This window comes from Amborella trichopoda, chromosome 8 (assembly GCF_054954075.1).
Source record: "Amborella trichopoda isolate Santa Cruz 75 chromosome 8, AtrichopodaSantaCruz75HAP2 v2.0, whole genome shotgun sequence".
Lineage (NCBI taxonomy): Eukaryota > Viridiplantae > Streptophyta > Magnoliopsida > Amborellales > Amborellaceae > Amborella > Amborella trichopoda.
This window is the reverse complement of record NC_142343.1, coordinates 2,684,938-2,711,152: the sequence shown is the minus strand read 5'-3', so window position 1 is coordinate 2,711,152 and position 26,215 is coordinate 2,684,938. Positions and strand designations below refer to the sequence as shown.

At 36.4% G+C, this 26,215-nt stretch overlaps 2 protein-coding genes across 4 annotated transcripts; one reads left to right on the top strand and one right to left on the bottom strand.

Moving 5' to 3' along the window:
• LOC18437794 (Neutral/alkaline non-lysosomal ceramidase) lies at positions 1 to 25,144 on the top strand. 3 transcript variants are annotated; one of them, XM_088873371.1, is made up of 12 exons: positions 1 to 45; positions 168 to 257; positions 9,760 to 13,095; positions 16,938 to 17,331; positions 17,981 to 18,189; positions 18,633 to 18,998; positions 19,413 to 19,677; positions 20,029 to 20,299; positions 20,700 to 20,825; positions 22,718 to 22,781; positions 22,957 to 23,126; positions 24,446 to 25,144. In XM_088873371.1, the coding sequence occupies exons 4-12, from the start codon at positions 16,982 to 16,984 to the stop codon at positions 24,998 to 25,000; spliced, it is 2,376 nt and encodes a 791-aa protein (XP_088729497.1). In that variant the 5' UTR covers positions 1 to 45; positions 168 to 257; positions 9,760 to 13,095; positions 16,938 to 16,981; the 3' UTR covers positions 25,001 to 25,144. The 3 variants fall into 3 exon arrangements, 2 of the variants coding, with proteins under 2 accessions (XP_088729497.1, XP_011624702.1); XM_011626400.3 differs by lacking the exon at positions 9,760 to 13,095; XR_016060349.1 differs by lacking the exons at positions 17,981 to 18,189; positions 18,633 to 18,998; positions 19,413 to 19,677; ... (3 more) ...; positions 22,957 to 23,126; positions 24,446 to 25,144 and having other exon boundaries at positions 16,938 to 17,039.
• LOC18437793 (pentatricopeptide repeat-containing protein CRR2, chloroplastic) lies at positions 5,762 to 6,781 on the bottom strand. Its single transcript, XM_006847992.2, has 3 exons — positions 6,558 to 6,781; positions 6,062 to 6,306; positions 5,762 to 5,904 (listed from the first exon to the last, which is right to left on the bottom strand). The coding sequence occupies exons 1-3, from the start codon at positions 6,779 to 6,781 to the stop codon at positions 5,762 to 5,764; spliced, it is 612 nt and encodes a 203-aa protein (XP_006848055.2).
• Positions 25,145 to 26,215: the final 1,071 nt, after the last annotated feature.

The window sequence follows — 26,215 nt, the reverse complement described above, 5'->3', positions numbered from 1 at the left end:
GTGGATTACAAGGAAGAACAAACATGGTTTTCCTTTTTTCTTTTGGTATTTTTATCGCACAAAACTTCCATTTTTTGCATTTAAATTCCCACTTTTTTTTTTTTTTTGTTAATAAATTGACTTTTGTTATTACTTAGGCCAATGTGTTTGTTTATTTGTCATGACAGGGACTTAATCTCGTGTTGTTACACTATATATATTGTGAAGCTCGCTCCTCCCCATGTGAATACAAAGTCCTTATCTCTGTGTAACTTGAGGTATTAATTTTCTTTTTTCTGTGAAGATTTAGTTTTGATGATCTTGGGTTTTCTCCTTTCTTTTACTTTCAGTGGATTATTTATTGAATTAGTTGTTCTGGGCTTATTCTTCTGGCTTTCTGTTATGTTTAGAGGATTATTTGTTGAATTCATTTTTTTGGGGTTTGTTCATCTTGCTTTCTGTTATATTCAGAGGATTATTTATTGAAATGATTGTTTTGGCCTTTTGGATATGTTCATGATCATGTTTGCCAATCATTTTGTATTGGAGTTTATGTGAAGGTATGGCTTCTCTGTATCTGAAGGTCTCCTGTCTTTTGTTTTCCTTTTTTTCCTCACCATGTAAGCTTTCTCTATAAATGATAGTTCTGGCGAGTGTCTTTTCTTTTTTCTTTTAAACTTTAATGTGCAGAAGTAGAGAGTGGTTTTACTTATTTCTTCCTCTACTTTGAGCCTAGTCAATAGGATAACCCAATCTGATTTCACATCTACCAGTCATGGTTGATTGTGGCCTCTTTATATATTTTTTTTAAAAAATGCCTTATTCTATACTTGTTAAGAGTTAGATAGTTCTCGGTAATTACTTTAGGAAAAATAAGATGTTCAGGAAATTATAAGACTGATGAAAAGAGTAGGGTTACACTTCCAAATGCTGTTTTGATGCGCTGATCATCTTGGCCTAAAAAAATCAATCTAAACTGAAGAAAAGGATTTTAAGCACTAAAAATAGTGCATCTTGCATCGTATTATTTGGATAGTCATTTTCAAGTGTTCATAAATTTGTCAGATCTATACTATTTTTAGAGCTTCACATTTCATTAAATATCAAAATAAATTGCTAATCAGTTTGCTTACTTTTTTTTTTTTTGGATGAATCAATGGGGAGGACAGCCCCCTACCATTTAACACTAATTAATGGCTAATTAGTGTTAAAATATTCTCACATATAATTACATGAAATATTTTCATATAAACCAAACATGCCATAAAGGTTTTAGTTGGAATTAGAAAATAGAAAAAAATTTAGTTGCTTTCTCGACACAAATTTGTAATGCACTCCATCAAAATAAGTAAAGCCTCACCTCATAATTGAAAGACCTTTAAATCTAGCATCTAAGCTTGAACATTATGGTTGTCAAAAAAAATTAGGGTTTCAAGTTCTAAAACAATGTATATTGCAACAAATCATCTAGACCATCCATTTCACCCTAAAAATAAGGTTCACAGATCCACAAGATTTGTATCATTTTTCTAGTTTCAAATTTTGTTGTCCATATGGGAAATTGATTTTAGAGCCATCATGAAGATTTCTAATACCTAAAGTTCTTTTCGGATGTGGATTTGAGGTGAGGCTTTATTTTGATTTCATAAAGCCTAGGCCCTATAGAAACTTCATCCTTTGTATTAAAACTAGACTAACATCAATTATGCTTATCAGCTAGAAAACTAATAGATATTTTTATACAAGTTTGAGATATTGGGTCCCAATCCCATTTCCAAAAGGAAATATTGACCCATCCACCGAAAGCAAACAAGAAAATTGTAGGCCATTTTGTGATGTAGCATTTGGTCATAATGGTGTGACCACATAACTTGGATGAGGAAGATCATGGGTGTGAATTCTAAAGCCATTCTCTTGTAGCCTTAGGTCCAAAAGAGTGGCACACAATTTGCAATGAAAAAAGGGTAAGAGTATGAACTTTATATTTTGTCCCTTGCCCTAATCAGGCTAGGTACCTCCAAAAATAAAACAACAACATTTTTTCTTTTTTTGGAAGTTATTTATGTCAATGAAATTCTCCCCAAAGTTCCTTTCTTGGATCAGAAGTCCCAAGAGGTGAGTTTATTATAGTTTTTGTCCTCAATTAGGCTTCATACCTGTAGAAACAACAAGTAAGCTTTATCTTGATGTTATTTTAATCAATGAAAATAAAAAGGTGAACTTGAGTGTAAAATATAAAATACAGAGAAATACTCTTCAATTTTAAAAATAGACAGGATTTTTTGGTAAATTCTCCTAAAATTTATTCCTAGATAGGATTTTAACCAAGCAAGAGCATATAGTTTTTTGGAATTTCTAAAGAAACAATATATAACAATGTCTCATTTTATACATGTAGAGATAAAACATTAATTGAAATATCAAAGTTGTGAAAAATTGAGATTTTTTTAGAAAACTCCCCTGTAGATAATGGGATTTTTCAAGAAAAAACAATACATCTATACCTTTTTTTGGTTTTTTGGTTTGAAATTTTGGAAATAATACAAAACAAGAGTCAAGAGGTTGGATCTTATTAGCAATCAAGAAAATAATTTATACTAAGACTAGGAAAACATCAATGTGCTTATAAAAAAGCAAGAAAACTAATAGACTTTATACAAGTTTGAGATATTGGGTCCCAATCCCATTCCAAAAGGAAAGATATCAATTGATAATTGACCCATCCACCCAAAACAAACAAGAAAATTGTAGGCCATTTTGTGATGTGGCATTTGGTCTTAATGGTGTGAACACACAAGTTGGATGAGGACGATCAAGGGTGTGAATTCTAAATACCTTGTCTTGTAGCTTTGATCCAAAAAGGTGACACATAGGTTGCATTGAGACAAGGCTTAGAGTATGAACATTACATTTTGTTCCTTACCCAAATCAGGCCTGGTACTTCCAAATATAAAATAATAACTTTTTCGTTTCTTATTTTTGAAGTTATTTATATCAATGAAATTCTCCCCAAAGTTCCTTTCTTGGATTAGAAGTCCCAGGAGCTGAGTTTGTTATTGTCTTTGCCCTGCACAAATTCAGCTTCATTCCTGTAGAAACAAAAGGTAGGATTTATCTTGATGTTATTTCTATCAATGAAAACTTACCCAAAGTTCCTCCGAGGGCTTCCAAAGGCAAGCAGCTCTATTATAGTTAGGGTCATATATTGTGCTCTCTCAGGAGTAGTGGTTTAAGAAGGGTGATGACCTTGAACTTTCTCTTAACCCATCCTAAGCCTTGGTGAAGGAGGTGGGTTGTGTTAGACAGACTACTATGTAAAACTTTGCTAAAACTTTTCATGAATCCAGAATCTACGTAATATAATGATGAATATTCTCTCTCATTGGCATACTGTACACTAACTCCTTTTGTGAAAGACCTACCTAGGAAGATTTATGGGATCTGCTTAGCACTCGACATATTCTTACTTTAAAAAAATAAAATTTGATTATTGAGTTCTTCGATGCTTAGACATCACCCTCCAAAAATTGGACTATCCATGCTCAAGCTGTGGATGTTACCCTTTGCAAGCCAAAGTGCGATTTGAAACTTTTTTTCTTTTTTGAGGTTAGTGGCAGGGTTGACGAGGTCTACATACCCAAAATATGAGTCCTAATACTCCTCCTAACTTGGGTTTTACTTGAGAGAGTAAATAGACAGTATACTTCATCTAGAGCACATAATCCTTAGGCATTGTAGTTTTCTTAGTCAAGAAATAATTCTCTTATTGTTTTCCTTTCGAGTTAGAAGTCTCTACTTTGTTAAACAGTTGTTGGGCTTCTTCTTGTCTATGGAGTCCTTGCCATTACACATTGTCATGTTTCCTAAGCAATGGTCAATAGCTATCCACAGTTGTTGGGTTTCTTCTTGTCTTTTTGTTTCGAGGTACATCTCAATGGCACCCTTTCAAGTTAATATTTGCTCTTTACCAGGACATGAGAATTGCTTACTTCTTAAGAAGAACATGTGAGAGAGAGCAAGAGAGAGTTTGAAAAGGGTCCCAGTCTCCACCTGGTTTCCAACAAAACTTCCTTTCATGATCATCTATTTCATCTTAGAAGGTCTCTATCTGTTCCCTTCCAATTCAAGATGATACACATCCAAGACATGCACAGCCTAAAAATGGGAATAACTCAATTGATTATTGATGCGTCCATTCTCCATTCCTTGAATGCTCAATTGATTATTGATTGGTCCATTCTCCATTCCTTGAATCCTTATAATTCACTCAGACCTGCCGTGAAAAGAGAAAAGATGATCCAGTATAGATGAACAACTGCCATTGTTTAAAGTGATGAAAGTAAGTTTTCACATGGTAGTTTCTTACATCATGATTCATGAAATGCATTTCAATGTAGCAATTCCTACATGGGCAGATGTTCTTAGTAACCTGAGCCATGGCCCATGGTTCTACGCCTGAAGCCAAAGTTTTACTCACTGAATATTTCTGTAATGGATCATGGTTTCTCTGTTTTCGTATAAATTATTCAGCATGAATCTCATAGGGAGTATATGACCCGCCTCCCTCCACTCTTTCAGGCAAATAAACTTCTCTACCGTTGCTATCTTCTCCTCTAATCCAACTGCAACCAGGAATTTCTTCAGCCTTTTACTGTGCATAACCATTCTCATCTTATGAGCATCATCCCACCTTCATAAAGAAGCATGAATATTAGAAAGAACCACAAAATGCGCATGGTTTTCAGGCTTTAAATCAACAAGGTGAGATAATGCTCTCTGTCTCCGAACTCTACATTGAGATGAATCCGACAAGCACCCAATAAAGCCCCCCATACACCAGCATCAGGCTTCATAGGCATCCTTTGAATAAAAGTCCATGCTTCCTCAATCTTACCTGCACGACCCAATAGATCGACCATACAAGCATGGTGCTCCAAATTTGGTTCAATGTAGTTTTCATATCTCATGGATTCGAAAATTCTCAAACCTTCATCAACTAGTCCTTCATGCCTACATGCGGATAGAACACTCAAGAGTGACAAGTCGTCAAACAACACAGAATTCTCTCATCTGAGAGAAAAGAAAAATAGCATCTTGGCCATGGCCGTGGATGGCATATCCTGATAACATAGCATTCCACGACACCATATCCCTATGGGGCATGAGATCAAAAATTTCTCGAGCCATACCCAGGTGCCTACATTTCGAATACATATCTATTAGACTATTAATTACTATTATACTTGAGAAAAACCCAGTTTTTACTATGTATGAATGGATAGTTTTTCCTTCATTCAAGGCCGCCAATTGTGCATAGGCTGGTATTATGCTAACAATGGAGACCAAATTGGGCTGGAGCTCCTCTTTCTCTCTCATCCAACAAAAAATAGAAACAGCATCCTTGGGTTGCCCATTTTGTGCATATCCTGCAATCATAGTGTTCCATGAGATCTCATCCTTCACAAATTCGGTCTCAAATAATTTCTCAGCATGACCAATGCACCCACATTTGGCATACATGTCAATGGTGGCATTCATAACGTGAAGATCAGATTCAAAACCTAGCTTGATTGGCATGGCCATGTATGCAATTGCCATTATTTATAGCTTTTAAGAGTGCACATGACGGGAGCAAGCCCACTAAGGTGCTAGAATCTAGCTTAAGCCCAGCAGATTGCATGTGCCCAAATGTTTCCATGGCTTTATGGGCATGACCCATCTGAGCATAGCCGTTGACCATGGCATTCCATGTAACTACATCTTTGCATGGCATCTCATGAAACTAAAGCTTTGCATGACTAAAGCATCCACACTTTACATACATTGCCACAAGTGCTGTTCTTATCAAAACATCCAATCCCATACCCATGTCAACTTTCATAACATAGCCATGAATACTCTTGCCTAGCTTCAAAGTTGATATCTCTGCACAAGAAGGAAGAACTCTTACTATAGTCACACGATTTGGCTTTAAATTCACATTTTGCATTTCTCTGAAAAACTCCAATGCTTCATTGGGATGCACGATGAGCAAGAGCATATATCATAGCACTCCAAGCTACAAAATCTCCATTTTCAATACCATTAAACAATTCCTTTGCCAGATTGAGGTTTCCACACTTAGCATACATTGTTATAAGTGTGGTGATTACCTCGCTATCCGAACTAGTTCCCCTTTGAATCAAGTAATCATGGATTTCTTTCCCTTTCTCAATATCTCTCAGATCGATTGTTGTCGAAAGAGCCCCAACTATCTGCACTTGATTATGCCTCACATTCTCTCTTGTTAACTTCGAAAATCTCCAAAGCCTCAACACTATACCCATTCTGAGAATAAGCAGAAATTAAGGAGCCCCAAGAAACATCATCTCACTTCAAAAGTCCATCAAAGATTCGACGAGAAGCTTCCACCTTTCCACATTTTGAGATCGATCAACGCATTAAAAACCGAAAGCTCGAACTCTCTCTTGATGGCAAAACAATGCAAACATTTACACAGCACAAGGTTGGATTACCAGCACACTGAAGGAAACAGGTTCAATAAACTCACTGAATTGGCCTCAATGCCCACCATTTACATCTCTCTAAACACTTTCAACGTTTCTTTAGGATCACCAACTTGTGAATAACCAAAAATCATCGCATTCCAAGCTACCACATCTCTCTCACTCATCTTATTAAACACTTCTCTCGCGAATTCGGTGTAACCAAATTTATAGTACATATCAATTAGGCCAATGCAAATGTAACCATCTAGTCCAAATCCTCTCTTAACAACCTCCCCATGAAGAGAAAAACCCATTTCCAAACACAAAATTCCAGTACATGCCTTCATACAAAGGGAAAAGTGTAATTATCAGGCTCAATGGCCTGTTTTAGCGTATCAGTATACAAAACCAGAGCTTCTCTATGCAAATTACTCTTGTTATAAACTTTGATCATGGAATTCCATAAAATAACAGTTGGGGTTTTTGAAAAATCAAAGATTAGGCGACCCCAACTGATCCATGATAAACTGAATATAAATTAAGGAGCTTTGGCTTTAATGAATGGTCTGATTCAAGGCCTAGAGCAATCAAACGACCATGAATTTGTTTCAAAGAGCTTAAATTCTTGCAAGAACTCAAAAGATTGGTATAGTAGTATTGTTTTGAGCATGAAACTGGTTTATCAATGGCGATTTTTACTGTTGCAGGAAAAGAGAAGCGCCTGAGAAATCCATGTCTGATGCAGAGATACGTACGCATGGGAAGAGGATTTGTCCCAAAATATCTAGGGTACAATGGTCATTAGCATTTCTTACCTTATATACCGGCATTATATGCAGTGATCGGAATATTAATCGATAATTAAGAGAGTCAAGAACAATGTACTAACTTGAAATTAACGTTAAAATTTTAAGTTAACATTATGGAGATTTTGTTACTCTATAATTACATGTTATGATAAAATTAATTGAACTTGACTCGTCCTGACCTGGATTATCTAAGTGCAAAATATATAATTATTTAACCTAATAATATTAACTATATCTCACTTCTTTTCCATAATTAACTTCCTCTCTTAAAAAAATGTGTATATATACATCTTATAAAATATATAAATAACTTTCTTTTTCTAATTTCTAGTATCATATCGGACGGGTCATTGTCCAACTTCAACCTAGTCTAGTCGGGTCGAGTTTGGGTCGCGAACGATCGAGACCCGAGCTGGCCCATTGCCACCCGTACTAAAAATTAACAAATTGTTCAAACTTGCCCTAAACAACATCGAGACCCCACCGGGCCCGTTGGGTTTCATATGTTCGTACAGGGGAATGAAAAGTTCGCATCCTAATGCTTAAAGTTAAACCCAATCCTAATGCTTAGAGTTAAACCCAAAGACAAGCAAGGGGAGTTATTTAATTATGTTTACGTGTAAGTCCATCAATAAAACATTGTAGGCAATCCTCAAAAGTTGGTTCTAAGAACACTACTATATTGAGAATTAATGTTAAAAAAAAAAGAGAAATTTTTTGACTTAATAACAAAAGAACGTGATTATGATCCGGAGAACGAAGTCATAGTCCGAAGAAGCCGAAGAAGTCGAAGAAAATGAGTACACTAGGGGAGTCTTGAATTTGGAAGAGACTGCAAAACGCTTATGGGCGAAAATGAAGAGTATTTTCGCCCATAGGCTCGGCACCATTCGATTTTTTCGGACGGCAAGATTGTCACGGATATAGCATTTTTGTTGCGGTCTGTCATGGACATAGCAAGTCTGTAACGAGATTTTTTTCACGCAAAAATTGTGCAGGGACCGCCACTTCTTCTGTAGGTCTGTGGCAGTTTTTAGGCAAAACCGTTACGGACATAGCATGTCCATGGCAGGGCGAAATACTGTAGCAATTCGCCTATAGGCGTTTTTAAGACTTTTTCCTTGAATTTTGAGTTGATATGCTAGGGTTTTGGTACTCCATTAGAATTTTGAAACTATAAAAATATTAGGGAAGTTCTATTAATAAAAATTTGGTCTCCAATATTTGCACTAAAATAACTGATTTCCACATCATTGGTATATTTCTTTTTGTATCTATGCAAATAATCTTGACTATTAGATGTGAAATTGAATGGGTGCATTTATTCTATTGACCAAGCGTAAAGTTCGAAAGATTTTTTCTCTAATTTTGTAGCATATCCAAGCTATCAAATTTCACATCTGATGGTTATAAATAATTGTGACCTCTTCATACAATATAGGGTGGGGTTTGTAATCAAATTAGTGCTCACCTTCAATAGTGTCGAGAAATATGATTTTAATACTGAAAATTTTTGTAATAGCCTTAAAATATATTTTCATCTTTAATTATAAAATTTAAAACTTAAAAAATAGTGTTGAGCAGATCAATGACAACTTAAAACTTGACGATAAAAAAATACATTATAAGATGTACTATTTCTAAAACTTGAAATCCATTTTTTCTTGTGTCCATGCATCTTGATGTTGAGATGATCAATTTGATGATATTTGGGCATCAAAACAACCTCTTCTAATAAAATTTTTGAGGTATGCTCTAATTTGATTGTTTAGAGCCTAAGCACCATATAAACTTTTCCCATAGGTATAAAATCCTTAACTTAAAAGAGAACTTACCAAAGGTAAAAGTTTAGAGTGCTCTAATAGGGGACTATTAGAGTGCCATAATGGGCCGTCGATTAGAGTGCCCTAATTTCTATCTTATCATATATTTCTTTTGTTTTACAACTTTAATCTTCATATGTCACAAATAGGCGTATGAATGTCTTATCTTGATATAGTGACTTCTTAAGCCCTAACATGATTTTTAAATATTGTTGCATTATATTATTATACGAAATTATTGGCGTAATATATAATTTTTAATCTTTTTCTTACAAATCAATTTGAGATGAAATTTCGGGTATCTCCTCAGCGCAACAAATAAAAAGAGCATTTATTTCGGTCATTTATTTTTACTCATAATTTTTGTGTTGGATGCATTGCAACAAGTAGTGGACATATCACAAATTTCGTGTCAAGATAATTTATAGAAAAATAAAAATAAGACCATATTAGACTTGACCTTTTGATTGAAACTTTTCAACATTCATTTAGATTATACAGCTTTGAATTTCAGTGACATATGTGTATATATGCGGATGGTGTCAATTGTAAAAGTTTTTCTTAATTATAACAAATAACAACATTAATTTTAAGTTAGTACATTGTTCTTGACTCTCTCTTAATTATCGATTAATATTTCGATCAATGCATATAATGCAGGTATATAAGATAAAGAATGCTAATGACATTGTACCCTCGATACTTTGGGACAAATCCTCTTCCCATGCATACGTATCTCTGCATCAGACACGGATTTCTCAGGCGCTTCTCTTTTCCTGCAACAGTAAAAATCGCCATTGATAAACCAGTTTCATGCTCAGAACAATACTACTATACCAATCTTTTGAGTTCTTGCAAGAATTTAAGCTCTTTGAAACAAATTCATGGTCGTTTGATTGCTCTAGGCCTTGAATCAGACCATTCATTAGAGGCAAAGCTCCTTAATTTATATTCAGTTTATCATGGATCAGTTGGGGGTCGCCTAATCTTTGATTTTTCGAAAACCCCAACTGTTATTTTATGGAATTCCATGATCAAAGTTTATAACAAGAGTAATTTGTACAGAGAAGCTCTGGTTTTGTATACTGATATGCTAAAACAGGCCATTGAGCCTGATAATTACACTTTTCCCTTTGTATTGAAGGCATGTACTGGAAGTTTGTGTTTGGAAATGGGTTTTTCTCTTCATGGGGAGGTTGTTAAGAGAGGATTTGGACTAGATGGTTACATTTGCACTGGCCTAATTGATATGTACTGTAAATTTGGTTACACCGAATTCGCGAGAGAAGTGTTTAATAAAATGAGTGAGAGAGATGTGGTGGCTTGGAATGCGATGATTTCTGGTTATTCACAAGTTGGTGATCCTAAAGAAGCGTTGAAAGTGTTTAGAGAGATGCAAATGGTGGGCATTGAGGCCAATTCAGTGAGTTTATTGAACCTGTTTCCTTCAGTGTGCTGGTTATCTAGTCTTGTGCTGTGTAAATGTTTGCATTGTTTTGCCATCAAAAGAGAGTTCGAGCTTTCGGTTTTTAATGGGTTGATCGATCTCTATGCAAAATGTGGAAACGTGGAAGCTTCTCGTCGAATCTTTGATAGACTTTTGAAGAGAGATGATGTTTCTTGGGGCTCCTTAATTTCTGCTTATTCTCAGAATGGGTATAGTGTTGAGGCTTTGGAGATTTTCGGTGTGTTAAAAAGAGATAAAGTGAGGCTTAATCAAGTGCAGATAGTTGGGGCTCTTTTGGCAGCAACTGATCTGAGAGATATTGAGAAAGGGAAGGAAATCCATGATTACTTGATTCAAAGGGGAACTAGTTTGGATATTGAGGTAAGCACCACACTTATAACAATGTATGCTAAGTGTGGAAACCTCAATCTGGCAAAGGAATTGTTTAATGGTATTGAAAATGGAGATTTGGTAGCTTGGAGTGCTATGATATCTGCTCTTGCTCATGGTGAGCATCCCAATGAAGCATTGCAGTTTTTCAGAGAAATGCAAAATGTGAATTTAAAGCCAAATCGTGTGACTATAGTAAGTGTTCTTCCTTCTTGTGCAGAGATATCAGCTTTGAAGCTAGGCAAGAGTATTCATGGCTATGTTATGAAAGTTGACATGGGTATGGGATTGGATGTTTCGATTGGAACAGCACTTGTGGCCATGTATGTAAAGTGTGGATGCTTTAGTCATGCAAAGCTTTGGTTTCATGAGATGCCATGCAAAGATGTAGTTACATGGAATGCCATGGTCAACGGCTATGCTCAGATGGGTCATGCCCATAAAGCCATGGAAACATTTAGGCACATGCAATCTGTTGGGCTTAAGCTAGATTCTAGCACCTTAGTGGGCTTGCTCCCTTCATGTGCACTCTTAAAAGCTATAAATAATGGCAATTGCATACATGGCCATGCCATCAAGCTAGGTTTTGAATCTGATCTTCACGTTATGAATGCCACCATTGACATGTATGCCAAATGTGGGTGCATTGGTCATGCTGAGAAATTATTTGAGACCGAATTTGTGAAGGATGAGATCTCATGGAACACTATGATTGCAGGATATGCACAAAATGGGCGACCCAAGGATGCTGTTTCTATTTTTTGTTGGATGAGAGAGAAAGAGGAGCTCCAGCCCAATTTGGTCTCCATTGTTAACATAATACCAGCCTATGCACAATTGGCGGCCTTGAATGAAGGAAAAACTATCCATTCATACATAGTAAAAACTGGGTTTTTCTCAAGTATAATAGTAATTAATAGTCTAATAGATATGTATTCGAAATGTGGGCACCTGGGTATGGCTCGAGAAATTTTTGATCTCATGCCCCATAGGGATATGGTGTCGTGGAATGCTATGTTATCAGGATATGCCATCCACGGCCATGGCCAAGATGCTATTTTTCTTTTCTCTCAGATGAGAGAGAATTCTGTGTTGTTTGATGACTTGTCACTCTTGAGTGTTCTATCCGCATGTAGGCATGAAGGACTAGTTGATGAAGGTTTGAGAATTTTCGAATCCATGAGATATGAAAACTACATTGAACCAAATATGGAGCACCATGCTTGTATGGTCGATCTATTGGGTCGTGCAGGTAAGATTGAGGAAGCATGGGCTTTTATTCAAAGGATGCCTATGAAGCCTGATGCTGGGGTATGGGGGGCCTTATTGGGTGCTTGTCGGATTCATCTCAATGTAGAGTTAGGAGAGAGAGCATTATCTCACCTTGTTGATTTAGAGCCTGAAAACCCCGCACATTATGTGGTTCTTTCTAATATTCATGCTTCTTTAGGAAGGTGGGATGATGCTCATAAGATGAGAATGGTTATGCACAGTAAAAGGCTGAAGAAAATTCCTGGTTGCAGTTGGATTGGAGGAGAAGATGGCAATGGTAGAGAAGTTTATTTGCCTGAAAGAGAGGAGGGAGGCAGGTCATATACTCCCTATGAGATTCATTCTGAATAATTTTTACGAAAACAGAGAAACCATGATCGATTACAGAAATATTCAGTGAGTAAAACTTTGGCTTCATGCGTGGAACCATGGGCCATGGCTCAGGTCACTAAGAACATATTCCCATTTAGGAATTGCTACATTGAAATGCAGCTTGTTTCATGGATCATGATGTAAGAAACTACCATGTGAAAACTTACTTTCATCACTTTAAACAATGGCAGTTGTTCATCTATACTGGATCATCTATTCTCTTTTCATGGCTTGTCTGAGTGAATTATAAGGATTCAAGAAATGGAGAATGGACCAATCAATAATCAATTGAGCATTCAAGGAATGGAGAATGGACGCATCAATAATCAATTGAGTTATTCCCATTTTTAGGCTGTGCATGTCTTGGAAGAGTATCATCTTGAATTGGAAGGGAGCAGATAGAGACCTTCTAAGCTGAAATAGATGATCATGAAAGGAGGTTGTTGGAAACCAAGTGGAGATTGGGACTCTTTTCAAACTGTCTCTTGCTCTCTCTCACATTTTCTTCTTAAGAAGTAAGCAATTCTCATGTGTTTTCTGGTTCTTGTTGTTTGTGTACATTGAACGTGAAATAGATTGTTCTCTATTCCATTGATCCTTAATTTACACTGAGGTTTATCCTGGTAAAGAGCAAATATTAACTTGAAAGGGTGCCATTGAGATGTACCTCGAAACAAAAAGACAAGAAGAAGCCCAACAACTGTGGATAGTTATTGACCATTGCTTAGGAAACATGAGAGTGTGTAATGGCAAGGACTCCATAGACAAGAAGAAGCCCAACAACTGTTTAACAAAGTAGAGACTTCTAACTCGAAAGGAAAACCATAAGAGAATTATTTCTTGACTAAGCAAACTACAATGCCTAAGGATTATGTGCTCTGGATGAAGTATACTGTCTATTTACTCTCTCAAGTAAAACCCAATTTAGGAGGAGTATTAGGACTCAAATTTTGGGGATGTAGACCTCGTCAACCCTGCCACTAACCTCAAAAAAAAAAAAAAGTTTCAAATCACACTTTGACTTGCAAAGGGTAACATCCACAGATTGAGCATAGATAGTCCAATTTTTGGAGGGTGATGTCTAAGCATCGAAGAACTCAATAATCAAATTTTATTTTTTGAAAGTAAGGATATGTCGATTGCTAAGCAGATCCCTAGGTACGTCTTTCACAAAAGGAGTTAGTGTATAGTATGCTCATGAGAGAGAATATTCATCATTATATGACGTAGATTCAGGATTCATGAAAAGTTTTGGCAAGGTTTTACATAGTAGTCTGCCTAGCACAACCCACCTCCTTTACCCAGGCTTAGGTTAAGAGAAAGTTCAAGGTCATCACCCTTCTTAAACCAATACTCCTGAGAGAGCACAATATATGACCCTAACTATGATAGAGTTGCTTGCCTTTGGAAGCCCTCGGAGGAACTTTGGGTAAGTTTTCATTGACAGAAATAACATCAAGATAAATCTTACCTTTTGTTTCTACTGGAATGAAGCTGAATTTGTGCAGGGCATAGACAATAATAAAGTCAGCTCTTGGGACTTCTAATCCAAGAAAGGAACTTTGGGGAGAATTTCATTGATATAAATAACTTCAAAAAAAAGAAAGGAAAACGTTATTATTTTATATTTGGAGGTACCTAGCCTGATTTGGGCAAGGAACAAAATGTAATGTTCATACTCTAAGCCTTGTCTCATTGCAAACTGTGTGTCACCTTTTTGGATCAAAGCTACAAGACAAGGTATTTAGAATTCACACCCTTGATCTTCCTCATCCAACTTGTGTGTTCACACCATTAAGACCAAATGCTACATCACAAAATGGCCTACAATTTTCTTGTTTGTTTTGGGTGGATGGGTCAATTATCAATTGATATCTTTCCTTTTGGAATGGGATTGGGACCCAATATCTCAAACTTGTATAAAATCTATTAGTTTTCTTGCTTTTTTATAAGCACATTAATGTTTTCCTAGTCTTAATATAAATTATTTTCATGATTGCTAATAAGATCCAACCTCTTGACTCTTGTTTTGTATTATTTCCAAAATTTCAAACCAAAAAACCAAAAAAAGGTATAGATGTATTGTTTTTTCTTGAAAAATCCCATTATCTACAGGGGAGTTTTCTAAAACAATCTCAATGTTTCACAACTTTGATGTTTCAATTAATGTTTTATCTCTACATGTATAAAATGAGACATTGTTATATATTGTTTCTTTAGAAATTCCAAAAAACTATATGCTCTTGCTTGGTTAAAATCCTATCTAGGAATAAATTTTAGGAGAATTTTCCAAAAAATCCTGTCTATTTTTAGAATTAAAGAGTATTTCTCTGTATTTCATATTTACACTCAAGTCCACCTTTTTATTTTCATTGATAAACTAACATCAAGATAAAGCTTACTTGTTGTTTCTACAGGTATGAAGCCTAATTGAGGGCAAAAACTATAATATAACTCACCTCTTGGGACTTCTGATCCAAGAAAGGAACTTTGGGGAGAATTTCATTGACATAAATAACTTCCAAAAAAAGAAAAAATGTTGTTATTTTATTTTTGGAGGTACCTAGCCTGATTTGGGTAAGGGACAAAATATAAAGTTCATACTCTTACCCTTTTCTCATTGCAAATTGTGTGCCACTCTTTTGGACCTAAGGCTACAAGGGAGTGGCTTTAGAATTCACACCCATGATCTTCCTCATCCAAGTTGTGTGTTCACACCACTGTGACCTAATGCTACATCACAAAATTGCCTACAATTTTCTTGTTTGCTTTGGGTGGATGGGTCAATATTTCCTTTTGGAAATGAGATTGGGACCCAATATCTCAAACTTGTATAAAAATATCTATTAGTTTTCTAGCTGATAAGCATAATTGATGTTAGTCTGGTCTTAATACAAAGGATGAAGTTTCTATAGGGCCTAGGCTTTATGAAATCAAAATAAAGCCTCACCTCAAATCCACATCTGACAAGAACTTTAGGTATTAGAAATCTTCATGATGGCTCTAAAATCAATTTCCAATATGTACAACAAAATGTGAAACTAAAAAAATGATACAAATCTTGTGGATCTGTGAACCTTATTTTTAGGGTGAAATGGATGGTCTAGATGATTTGTTGCAATATACATTGTTTTAGAACTTGAAATCCTAATTTGTTTTAATGTTCAAGCTTAGATGCTAGATTTAAAGGTTTTTCAACACTTAAATTGCAATTTTTGATGAGTTATGAGGTGAGGCTTGACTTATTTTGATGAGTTATAAATGTGAATGGTTGATGAGACTATTATTACCTTATAGGTTTGTGTCATTATATCTGGATGTGTGGTAGTTGAGTCTATAATTTAAGTGTTGTGATGGTCGCACATTGTGTTGCTTCATCATCAGCAACTTCCCATTGAAAATATACTTTCCAACTTGGCATTTATCAATAATTGTTTATTATTATGCATGATGTGCCTTAAAGTACAAATTTTTTTTATGTAGAATAGATAGTCGTAGTAGTTATTTTAGTAGCAATAGTTGTAATGGTCGTAACTGCTCGTTAGATGCCTGTAGTGCTACTTACTCAAAAAAAAGATGATTGTAGTGCCACAATAACAAAAATAAATGCATATGATCATCTTAAAAGATGCCCATGAAAATACTAATTTATGCTATTTTATTTGTTTTTGACATGGCTTTGACTTGATATCTCTTGGGGAAAATATGAAATAACTGAAATTATGTTGTATGTATATAAAGGATAGATATTCTATAAGCCAAAGAGCTTATACTTCTCCCAACATTTCTCGAGAGTATACATTTTTTTTTTATTTGGAGTGCCTAGATGAGGTACATACTGCAAAATTTGGAGTGCCTAGATGAGATACATACTGCAAAATTTGGAGTGCATTGGAGTTGTACTTTCTTCTTCTTCAAAAAAAAAAAAAATGTAATGAGAGAGAGAGAGAGAGAGAGAGAGAGAGAGAGAGATTTTACCTTTCATGTACAAAGGTCACAAACACCTCAAGCCGTCAGATGTGAAGTTGGACAGCTGAGTGTGCCATTTCTTGGCACGAAGTCCAAGGAACATTTTCTCAGACTTCAAGCATGGTCAATTGTACACCCTCACTCGTCAGAATTGTGACATTTCTGTACCAATAAGTGTGTTACTGCCCGTTGAAATGATGGATGGTAATGGAGTGAGATTGGCACATAGTCCATTTGATCAAGTATTTGCTTTTCCTATCTATTGCTACAAAGAAATAGTTTCTGCCTTTTCTTTGTTAGTTGAGCTCCTGTATCTTTTTATAGAAGAACATGCTCACAATGTCATCTCTTAGGAAAAATGCTCACAGTGTTCTGCTCTCAACTGCAGGAATATGGGATGCTCTGAGTTAGTATGAATGTAACATTTGGCTAATGATAATGGAGCCGTTTTCTTTCTTCAAACATTATATACAGAGACCTTTTGCAATTGTCTTGTTCTATCTCTTGCTATCATTATGTCTCTGGGATTGTAATGGAGCAGTTCGAGATTCTCCTTATCTGATCGGCTTGGGAAGTTATGACATAACGGGGCCTGCAGCTGATGTCAATATGATGGGTTATGCAAATACCGAACAGGTTGCATCTGGTGTTCACTTTAGATTGCGAGCTCGGTCATTTATTGTAGCAGACTCTGGAGGAAACCGCGTAGTGTTTGTAAATCTTGATGCATGCATGGCTTCCCAACTTGTCACTATTAAAGTTCTCGAGAGACTCAAGGCCAGGTAGTTTGCTCTCTCTCTCTCTCTCTCTCTCTCTCTCTCTCTCCTTCCATGATTGTTGTTATTATTGTTTCTGGTTCTTGCTCGATTCCCTTTACGTTATCCTATAGTGGTGCCTAATTAGGACTTTTTTTTTCTTGTTTTATTCAGAATGAGAGCATTATTCTTTTATTCTATAATTCTGTTCTTGATTCTAAGCAGTTTCCTAGAAGTATGTGGCTGCTTGATGGTTTATGAAATGGGTTTCACTATGCTTGACGAGGTTAATGGTTTTCTGATCCATAGTTTGATTATTTATTGATCAATTTTGATGTCTAAAATTGGGATCACCATCACTTTGATGTCTCTCAATGACTTCCAACATTAAAATCTTGTATAAATTCCTCAATACTCAAAGAAAACCACTTATCTCAGTATAGTTGTTAACTTGAGAAACTTCAATAACACTCAAATCTTAATAAAAGAAAGCAAATGATTGTTTTATTATTTCCTGAGCTACGATTTATTATTTACTGAATGCTTACTATTTTATTAGGGAGCTAGACTTTTCAGAGATTTTTTCAGTATAGTGGTTATCCAGAAGATTAAACTTGTTGAAAGGTATTTATCTGATGTTGTCTTTATGATGTTTTCACATTCTATATCTTTCCAGGTACGGGAACCTATACAATGTACAAAATGTGGCCATCAGTGGTATTCACACACATGCAGGACCAGGGGGTTACCTTCAGTATGTTGTTTATCTTGTAACATCTCTTGGATTTGTACGACAATCATTTGATGTCATTGTTGATGGCATTGAGAAAAGCATTATAGAAGCTCATGAAAATCTCCGACCAGGATCAATTTTTGTGAACAAGGGTAAGCAGGATTCCCACATTCATTGTGCCCTCCCTTTGTATACGCACATATATGATCTGTTGAAAGGAAAGTATACCATCATCCAATGGACTGTGGAAGACCATAGTTCATTGGAGAGAGAGAGAGAGAGAGAGAGAGAGAGAGAGAGAGAGAGAGAGAGAGACTACATGACACTAATGGTGGGTTCCTCTCTCTCTCTCACATAATTTGCTTGCATGGTGATGTCTCAAATCATTGGATTGCATGGTGCTGATCCCAAGGGATTACATCCTTCACATCTCCACTCTCTCTCACATCATTTGTATGGTGATTGCTTCAATGAACTGCATTTTTCAAAATCCAAATGAATAATAGCATTCTACATTCACCTATTAAGATTACATCTTTTTTTGTTAGTTAGAAATCCTTCTTCCCTATCATGGATTTGTTGCTGATTTTTACAGGTGATCTTCTTGATGCTGGTATAAATCGTAGTCCTAGTGCTTACCTCAATAACCCAGCAGAGGAACGGAAGAAATACAAGTATAATGTCGACAAGGAAATGACACTCCTGAAGTTTGTAGATGCTGAGTGGGGCCCTGTTGGAACTTTTAACTGGTTTCCCACCCATGGGACCTCAATGAGCCGTACAAATTCTTTAATAAGTGGCGACAATAAAGGGGCGGCTGCTCGTTTTATGGAAGACTGGTATGAACAAAATCAGAAAAGAGCTCAAAGGATGCATTCCAGTTTGCTTGGCCTCAGCCTTAATCAAATTAGTGAGATCCCTAGAAGAGTTTCCTGGATGATCTCCGATCAGAATGCAAATCGTAAGCTTGTGTAGATTGTTTTCTTCAATTTCTTTTTTGTATGTTAATTTTGTGATTGTTTTCTCCAATGAATTATGGGAAAACCATAGTGGGGATCATCGTCATCCACTAAAATGGTCACTGATAGAGAGGGAGTGGCCCAACTGTGAAAGGTATGATACCAGTGGTGCGTTCCACTCTCTCTTCTCCATCAGCTGTCAGCATTTCATTGGACAATAATGCTGCATTGGACTACAGAAATAGTTGGACATAATATGACTTTCCATAGTCCATTGAATTGTGGTGCGTTTTCTGTATTCACTGGATTATAATATGCAATCCCATGAATAAATATATGGTACAATGGGTGGCCAAAGAGAGTTATTTTCATTGTTCATCGTTTGAAGATTTATATACAAGTGGTGTTTTATGCAGATAAGGAGTTAATTGAGCTTGCGGGTTCTTTTCAAAGTCCAGGTGGGAGGCCAGTAACAAAGTTGCTTGGTGTCTCTCAGCGGATTCGGAATTCCCTGAAGATGAGTGGCCATCCAAGCTTTGTCTCCGCATTTTGCCAGTCTAATGTTGGGGATGTGAGCCCAAATGTTCTCGGTGCTTTTTGCAATGACACTGGGTTACCTTGCGATTTCAATCACAGTACCTGCAATGGAAAAAATGAGTTATGCTATGGCCGTGGTCCAGGGTAACAACCAACTAGAATTATCATAGTCTTATGGACCATGCTATATGGTATTCCAGAACTATATCTGTCGTCTGTTCTTACTAACTGGTGGACATTAATTGGGGTGGGGTTTATGTGGATGATTGCTTGGGAATGATTAATATCCAACTATCCCTCAGTGGAAATGGATGATGGATTTAACCTTGGTGTACCATATGCCATGGTCCTTTGGAGGATGGTGTACTTCCCATAAGTAATTGCAACTATTAACCAAAACAAAAAAAAAGCTTGACCACCCTGTATTCCTGTAGGAATGCATTTGTATGTTTTTTGTTAATTTTTTAAATTGCTTATTGTAAGTTTGTTGTTCAGCTATCCTGATGAATTTGAAAGCACTCGGATAATTGGCGAGAGGCAATTCAGAAAAGCAGTTGATTTATTCAATACGGCATCTGAACAGTTGAAAGGGAAAGTTGAATATCGACACACATATGTGGATTTCTCCAAACTTGAGGTTAGTCTCTCAGGAGGGAATGGCAAGCAAGAGGTTGCTAAAACATGTCCAGCTGCTATGGGTTTTGCTTTTGCTGCTGGAACAACTGATGGACCAGGAGCTTTCGATTTTAAGCAAGGGGATGATAAGGCAAGGATGATAAATTGAGGATAATAATTACTTTGGATAAGTTTTTGGGATTTAATCGGTTAGTTATGAATAGATAGTTGTTCTGCTCTAACTCAATTTATCTCTTTCTTAAGGAGGTTTTAATTCTTGGTTATTGACTAGAAATAACTAGCTGTTGTGGTCAAACTTTCTTTCTGGGGGACTTTTATTTGTTGGTTGTGAATAGATGGTTGCCCTTATCTAATTCAATAGAAATACCTTTTGGGTATTTTATTTGTTTAATAGATGGTTCTTTCCCTTTTCCTTCCAACTTCAGCTCATAGACTTCTATGTTATCTTTTTCAAACTGGTGGGAGATATGGACCCAAATAAAGTTGTAAACATTTTATGGTAAATTCTGTTTTGGTCTTAATTTTTTTAGGGAAATCCTTTTTGGAAGCTGGTGAGGAATGTACTGAAAACACCAGATAAGGAGCAAGTTGATTGTCAGCAGCCAAAACCTATATTACTTGACACAGGAGAAATGAAGCGGCCATATGACTGGGCGGTGAGCCTCTACATTTTCCTTGTTTTCTTTCATGAGAAAGTGGTTTGGTGATAAACATTATGCATATAAATTGCATTGATGTAAATCTAGTATAATTTGTTAGGTGAGGAAAATTATGCTATAACTTAGATTGATGTAGTTTTTGTGTGCGTGTGTGTGTGTATGCGTGTATGTGTTTTGGTGGTTGAGAAGAAAAAGGAGAAAAAAAGGGGGCACGGGCTGGTTTGCATCACTAAAATGGTCAAACAACCTAAAAAATCAATGAGGTGGTTAAATCAGCCAAATTAGCAACAAAGTGGTAACTTTGTAAAATTTATTTTACTTAGATATCTCCTTGCCTATATTGTTAAAGATAACCGAACTGCCCCTACCTTTTGTTTAGCCTCAATTCAATGAAACAGGGCCCATGATGTAAATACTCTCAGTTTGTTAAGGGTCACAAACTAGGAACAAGTTGTTTCAACAAAAAAAATTCCTTTTCCCTAGCCATGAGCAAATGGGGGTACACTCGTCATTTGGCTCAGCCACTGACCTTGAGTCCAATGATAAAACTGCCACTCCTTGCTCGGGTTTACAAGCTAAGAACAAGATATTTCAAAATACAAGATGCTTTCCTCATTCTAACCCTAAAGAAGCAAGGGTAGACTTGTCATTTGGCTATGGGCATTTGAGCCAAATGACCCTGTCTTTCAAGATTGGGAACTGGTGTATCTAACCCTGAACAAGCTGGGGTAGACCCATCATTTGTATCAAGCCACTTAAATTGAGTCAAATGATGAAGCTACCCTCGATGCTAGGTTTAGGAACCCAGAACAAGATCTTTCAATTAAAAAACATGTTTCATTGTTCCTAAAGTTGAAATAAGTGGGAGGAGACTCGTCATTTGGCTTGTGCCACCTTGCTCCTAACCAAATGATGAAATTATTCCTTCTTGTTCAGTTTATAGGAACATGGAAATAGAGATTTTAATAAGAAAAGCATGTGTTGGGTTTCTAACCTTGTGCAAACAGCATATTTTTGTCATTGGGCCAGATAAATGGAGCCAATTACTAACACGCCCTTACTTGTTCCGGGTTTCATACTCAAAACATAGCAGTTTGGGCATTTTTATTAAAATGGTTGAGGGTGTAGCTAAGTGAAATGAATTCAATAAACTGCCCACTCTATTGCTAAAGTGGATGATCTAACCATGTCAATGATTTTTTTAATGTGGTTTGACCATTTTAGTGATATCTTCTCGTATCTTTTTTCTTTTAATAAAAGTAATAGTGTTCTGATGTTTAAGCATGCTACTTTCATCACATTACGTTAATTAAATCTCCCCTAATCAAGAATAGGGCATTCTAAAATGAAATCCAAGCCAACACCCTAGGGTTATGTAGTGACGGATACCACCGTGCAACACTGCATAAATGTTTGCTATGGGGATGTTTCTATAACCTTCCCCTTTGTCGTCAAAATACAAGCTAACAAGTTAATGGAATCCCTATGCCATTCATTAATGAATTTTACCTATAAGCTTATCTTCCTAGGGTGAACACGAGAAATTGTTGGTGCATCCCAGTAGTGGATTCTTGGATATTAACTTTTCTGTGGTAAATCCTGTGGAACCCACTGCAGTCGACCTTTATCGATCCGTCAGGGGAAGAGATGGTGTTTGCAGCCTCGGACTACCATATGGCATAAGCATGTTATACTTTCCTTTATTGCCCACCTAAAATATAGTGATGAACGTTTACAATTTCTACATGTTACTTCTTTCCTTTGGGCTTCATTTGTTCTGATTTTTATGTTAAAGATCATATGATCTACAATTATTTGCTCTTTTATATACTTACTGATATAAACACAAAAAATGTTTCATAGGAAGTCTATCTAATTTTTTGTTGCAGCCCTCCATACTCCCCATACAAATACTCAGGATTGGGCAGATGGTCATTCTCTGTGTTCCTGGAGGTATTTTGTCTAGACTTTATTACTTGCAAAGGGTACACCCTTCTGTCTGTGTGTGTGCATGTGTGTGTGTGTGAGAGAGAGAGATCTATAAATTCCCCCTATATCCTTTTGTTTTCAATAAAAGTCAATTATGAAAAAAGAGGATTATGATATCTTCTAAATCAATATCTTGCAGAGTTCACAACAATGGCTGGGAGACGCCTCCGTGATGCAGTTAAGACAGCCCTAATAAATGGTGGGAATGGAGTCTTTGATGGCAATATGCATGTCGTGATTGCAGGGCTCACTAACTCCTACTCACAATATGTGACCACCTTGGAGGAGTACCAGATTCAGAGATACGAGGTTTGTCTCTCTCTCTCTCTCTCTCTCTCTCTCTCTCTCTCTCTATCTATCTATCTATCTATTTGCACACATATTGATGGGTTCTTTTGTTTCCTTTTCTTCTCATCGTTGGGATTTTCAACCAGTTTAACTGGATTGAAAAATGACCTTCCTCTACAAGGGATTTGAGGGATCGTCTACTATATGATACAAACACTACTTGGTTGAGTATTTATCTTTAAAAAAAAAAGGAAAGAATCATATGGTTGAGATGAACTGTTTCTCCACTGAAGCCGGACATAACTGACTTTGACGTATTTGAGCGGAGAATGACTCATCTCAACTATCCATTGCTGATCATTGACTGTTGATTTCTTCATGCATTACAGTATTTATATGCTGCATACATCATGCTATGCTTTCCCCCCCTATAGCAATCACCAGTTTGGCATAAAAACGTAAGTTCAGAAAAACTGTCAGCAAGTCAAGCATGTCATCGGTGGGTTTAGCCCATCCAGTTGTGATGACCAGTATGGGTACTTGGTCAAGATTGGCTGATATGGTTAAATATCAATAAGTTGACCAATGCATAATAGCATAAGGCCGATCTATTGGGTTCTACTTTTCCAAAAGTAAACCATTTTATATCCCTCCTAAATATGTTCAATTCATTATTATTGAAAAACATCCCTTGATATAGCTACTATAAATCTTTTTGTTGAAATTCTATTAATGGATACACAATAAATAAAAAATATTATGCCTGTTCTATTTTCCCTATTTCATATCCACTATCCAGTAATATCTCCAAGACCATTATCCATCAGTATTGGCCCCGCTCCATTTGGGTCTTTATTACAGTTTTCTTTAACCTTGTTTAACTCTCTCTCTCTCTCTCATGATCTTGATGTCAATATCTCTCGACATACACACACCAAATAAATTATATAACTCTATTGAGTCCTTTGTCTTCTGGTCATTTAAATTTTCTTACTTGATTTATTGCAATCGCTATGAACTACCATCGAAAGATAATTTACCAACTCGCATTTGAGGGTTGGAATTATTTAACATCTCTTCCTACCATCAAAGGGACCTTTATCAAATTGCACCCAAGAGATGAACTACTTAATCAAATTATGTTTTTTAATATAATTTCAGATAGACTTTCTTGTGATCAAGTTTCAAATAGCCCATCAAATGATACATCATCTGGGTTTTGAAACTTACCAAATCAAGTGAAATGCTAAATAGTTAAAACTCTTTGGAGTGATTTGATAAATTTTCCAATTATACCACACTCTTCCTCTCTGTCTAACCATCCCATGAACAATTCCCAGGGAGCCTCAACACTCTATGGCCCACACACCCTCAGCGCCTACATTCAAGAGTTCAACAAGCTCGCCACTGCTCTAACAAGCGGCCATCCCGCAAGTCCCGGCCCCCAACCCCCTGACCTCCTTAACAAACAAATCAGTCTCCTTCCCCCTGTCGTAGTCGACATGACCCCTCCTGGCACAAGCTTTGGCGATATGGACACAGATGTCCCGAAAAATGCCTCATTTAAGAGAGGTGACAAAGTGGTGGCTTCGTTTTGGTCAGCTTGTCCTAGAAATGATCTCTTAACTGAGGGGTCCTTTGCAGTGGTGGAGAAGCTTAGTGAGACGGACAATAAAACTTGGGTTCCATCTTATGATGATGATGATTTTTGCTTAAGGTTCAAGTGGGGGAGACCATCCAGGTTTAGTACGCATAGCTATGCGACATTGGAATGGTATATACGACAAAATGCGGTGCCAGGGGTCTATAGATTAACACACTATGGGGCAGCAAAGAGGATATTCGGATCGATCCATCATTTTACAGGGTCATCTAGCGCTTTTGTCGTCGTTTAGCGAGAGGATTTGGAAGTTGGTGCCAAATTTGTATGTTATAGATATTGCTCTTGCTCAAGCATGCTTAATTGTGTAGGTTTAATCATGTTGCTACTGATATGTGGAATTTTAATGTGATCTGGTGTATATAGTATTGGAATGCAATGTGTCCTGGCCCCTCTCTCTCTCTCTGGCACCTTGTGGTGTGGTGCTTTTGATGAAGAGGTCAATTTATGCCGTTTTACTCTCTCTCACACACGCACATGGACAGTCTTTCTCTTTACCCATCAACTGGAAAGACCAGTCAATTCAATCTCTCTCTCAACCTTTTCCTTCTCACCCCTCTGTGGTCTCTTCCCCTTCCAAGCAATCTCTATCACCTCTCCTTATCTCACAAATTCTCCACTGCCCTTCAGTCCAAAAGGGATTGGTTTCTTCTTATTATTATTATGGTGGGATGGAATGGCCCTAAACCAAAACTCCATAGAGGTTTTAGGGTTATATTGTGTTTTGCTCTGGGTTGTACAGAATATGAAAACTGCAATAGAAATGGTTGTCATAGGAACAAATCCCTTATGAATTGGCTTTTGCAAGTGAGGGGCTTATGGAACCCAAGGTAACATTCTCCTTCTAAATGGTGGGTGATTTGAGAAGACTTGAAGATAACAAATCCCCAAGAGGAATTCCAGGGCCATAAATGGCACCCAGATGGCTGGACTTTTGGGGCTTGTTTTGATCAAATCTCCCAAATCCATATTGAAATTATCTAGAATTTGGAGGGATTGCTCTTACACTGAACCTCTTTGGTATCTATATATGTACATAGTAATATAACAAAACAATATTCAAAAGTCATGTCAGGGTTATTTGTTTGAACTATGTATTCAAATATATTCTTTTCTTTTTAATGAACAATCACAAAATAAAATAAAATAAAATAAAATAAAAATGAAAATACACCCAAAAAAGTGCTTTTTAACCTCTATCTTAGTGAGATGCTTAGATATAAGCTTTAGGTTTTTTTTTTTTGAGATAATTTTATTATCATTAAATTAACAATGTTAAAAAAATATATATTTTTTAATTGGTAAAGGCTTAAATCTTGAAATTCACAAAATAGATAGTCTAGATTCATTTTTTTAAAAGGACTTATTTGGCCAACAATTGAATTTTTTTTTTTAAAAGATCGATTATTGGGATGAAAGAGTATTTGTGCAAAATTCAGAGTTATACAAA